The sequence below is a fragment of the Nycticebus coucang genome, chromosome 2, assembly GCF_027406575.1.
Source record: "Nycticebus coucang isolate mNycCou1 chromosome 2, mNycCou1.pri, whole genome shotgun sequence".
NCBI lineage: Eukaryota > Metazoa > Chordata > Mammalia > Primates > Lorisidae > Nycticebus > Nycticebus coucang.
In genome coordinates, this window is record NC_069781.1 from 14,474,654 (window position 1) to 14,477,693 (window position 3,040).

Consider the following 3,040-nt stretch of genomic DNA (forward strand, 5'->3'; position numbering starts at 1 on the left):
GATGTATGAAAGTATAACTATTTCCCACCCTCTTCCAAAACATGGGGTGTTAGTTGGACAGGGACCATAGAGAAGACATTTTAATATAATATTATCATGTTTTTGACATTTATTATGAGCTTGCTATATGCTGTTCTAAGCATTTCCACATAATTTATATATGTCTCAGTACACTTGTATCATTTAATCTTAGTGATAGTGCACTTGGCATATAAAACATCAAGGCACAGAAAGATTAATGTAAGATCACAGGGTTGGTTATTATTGGATCTGGGCTTAAAACCCAAGCAGTATACTACAGGACTTGGTAATTAAAATGAACAGAGGTTAGTTAAGACCATTACCTTAAGTCACTAAATGATAGATGTGGAAACATTAAAAAATATTTTACAGTGAAATATTGGTCTATATGGGTAAAGCACATGAAATATATGAATGAGAAATTTCAAGAGAAAAGATAAAATCCTGAGGAAGAAGGAATAAACTGGGAATTTATTTTATAATTTAAGATATTTAAAATCACAACTCAGAATGTTTATAAAAAAGACAGCTACTTACTATAGCAAGCTATTGACAATCTCCCTTTTGCTAATTATAAGTACTTTTTTTTTTTTGAGATACAGTCTCAAGCTGTCTCCCTGGGTAGAGTGCCGTGGTGTCACAGTTCACAGCAACCTCCAACTCTTGGGCTTAAGTGATTCTCTTTCCTCAGCCTCCCAAGTAGCTGGGACTACAATGCCTGGGTATTTTTTTTTTTTTGGATATAGTAGTCATCATTGTTTGTTGGGCTCAGGCTAGATTCAAACCTGCCACCTCTGGTGTATGTGGATGGCACCCTAGCTGCTTAAGCTATAGGCACTGAGCCTATAAGTACTTTTGAGGACAGAAGCTATGATTATTTTCATTTCCTCACAAGGTTAAGCATAGTGCCTACAAATAGTAGATGTTTAACATATGATTATTGAATTGATGCATAAACTCCTAGAGATAGAAAAAATACACATTCTATTCTGTTCTTTTACTTAGGCTTCTCAATGCCTGTTTCATGTCCTTATTCCTAAGGCTGTAGATGAAAGGATTCAGCATGGGGGTGACTATTGTATAGATGACAGTGACCACACGATCCTTTGTCACTGAGTAGGTGGATGAGGGACGAATGTACACAGATATTATGGTCCCATAGAATAGTGCCACGACTGTGAGGTGGGATCCACAGGTAGAGAAGACTTTGTACCTTCCTCCCCCTGAGGGAAGCCTCAGGACAGCACGAGTGATGTAGAAATAAGAGACAATAATGAAGATAAATGGACTCATGATGACAAAGGAGCCCTCTGTGAAGGCCAGAAGCTCATTGGCAGAGGTGTCAGAGCAGGAGAGCATCAGCAATGGCTGGACATCACAAAAGAAGTGGTGGATGATGTTGGGCCCACAGAAGGAGAGGTGGGCCATGAGAATTGTGTGGGCGAGCGAATGCAAGTGAGACACTGTCCAGGAGGCCATGACCAACAGGAGACAGCGCCTGGGGCTCATGGTAGTGGCATAATGCAGTGGGTTACAGATGGCTACATAGCGGTCCATGGCCATGGCAGCCAGTAGGAAGCTGTCAGTGATCCCAAAGGCCACAAAAAAATACATCTGTGTGAGACACTGGGCAAAGAGAATGGTCTTTCTTTGAGTCAGCATGTTCACTAACATTTGTGGCACTATGATAGTGGTAAAGCAGATGTCCACCAGAGACAGGTTGGAGAGGAAGAAGTACATGGGAGTGTGGAGGCGGGCATTCCTCCAGATGGCTGCAATGATAACTGAGTTTCCAACCACATTGACAAAGTACATGACAAGGAAGCTGGCAAAGAGCCAGACCTGCTGTTTGGGATTAGTGGTCAGTCCCAGAAGAAGGAATTCAGTTATATGGCTCTGGTTCCTCCTTGACATTGCTGTCCTGCAAATAAAAAATATGAAGGAAGGTTTGGCATGTATCCTGGCTGGAGTATGCAATCTGGTAGAGGGGGATACCTCATAAACTATTGTAGCTTGTGCCCTGTATAAGGGTAGCCATTCATGTAGACTGCATGTAGTATATGCATGTAATATAACTTCATAAGTTTGTTGTTGACACACCTTGATTTCAATATTAACTTTGCAACTAATTTTGTGAAGTCAAATGAGGCACTTTATCTTCTTTTTTTATTCAAAAGACAAAACTTATAATGCACATATTCTTAGGGTATTCTGAGGAGAAATAATAAAGATTATAACAAAGGTGCTTAGAAAATAATACTTTTTCTCAATTTCCAAAGATGGTGTAAATCTGACACATCTTTTTTCTCTATCTGGTCTCAGTTGCTTTTCCTTTTTTGAGTGTTATCTTCTACCTTATTAAAAATTACAGCTTCTGGCTGTAATTTTTCTCTTATTTTTCTCCTGTATAAGCAAAGGGGGACATCTTAGTTTTTTCCTATAGCAATCACATGAAGACTATACAGACTATATTCCTGGGTCAAACTTGTCTTAAAAAAACATACTTTTGAGATGAAGAAGAGGGAAGAAGTACATTCCTACAGAGGGAGTAGTAAGGATGCACTGGAGCCCAAATAGACCCCGGGAAACTCAGTGTGCAGCAGGCCCAGGTTGTATAGCCTTAAAGAAAGATGGCGGAGGCCACAGTCATTCTCTGTCAGTGGAGGCAGCGGTGATATAGGCGGTGGTGACAACCTGCAGCTGCAGCGAGATAGCATCTGCCTTCTGGAGAGCTGACAAAGATGAAGAAAACATTGACCTGGCTCTGCCCAGAACTCCGTAAGAGCTGTTCCACGACTGTGATTGGCTCCCACCTGGACCTCCCCATAAAAGCTGTGCCACCTGGACCTCCATAAGAGCTGTGACACTACCCTGAACCTGTGACCTGCACCTGCCAGGCCTCCGCATGCCCTGACCAGGAACTGCAAGGTACTGGGTACCTTGAGGGTACTCCTGTACCCTCCCTGCCTCCACACCAGCAGGGTACCTGCAAGGTACTGGGTACCTTGAGGGCACTCCT

At 41.9% G+C, this 3,040-nt stretch overlaps 1 protein-coding gene across 1 annotated transcript; it reads right to left on the reverse strand.

Annotated features, from left to right (window-relative positions):
* Window positions 1-1,005: 1,005 nt before the first annotated feature.
* On the reverse strand, window positions 1,006-1,935 carry LOC128561733 (olfactory receptor 1L6-like). Its single transcript, XM_053556295.1, has one exon. The coding sequence runs from the start codon at window positions 1,933-1,935 to the stop codon at window positions 1,006-1,008; it is 930 nt and encodes a 309-aa protein (XP_053412270.1).
* Window positions 1,936-3,040: the final 1,105 nt, after the last annotated feature.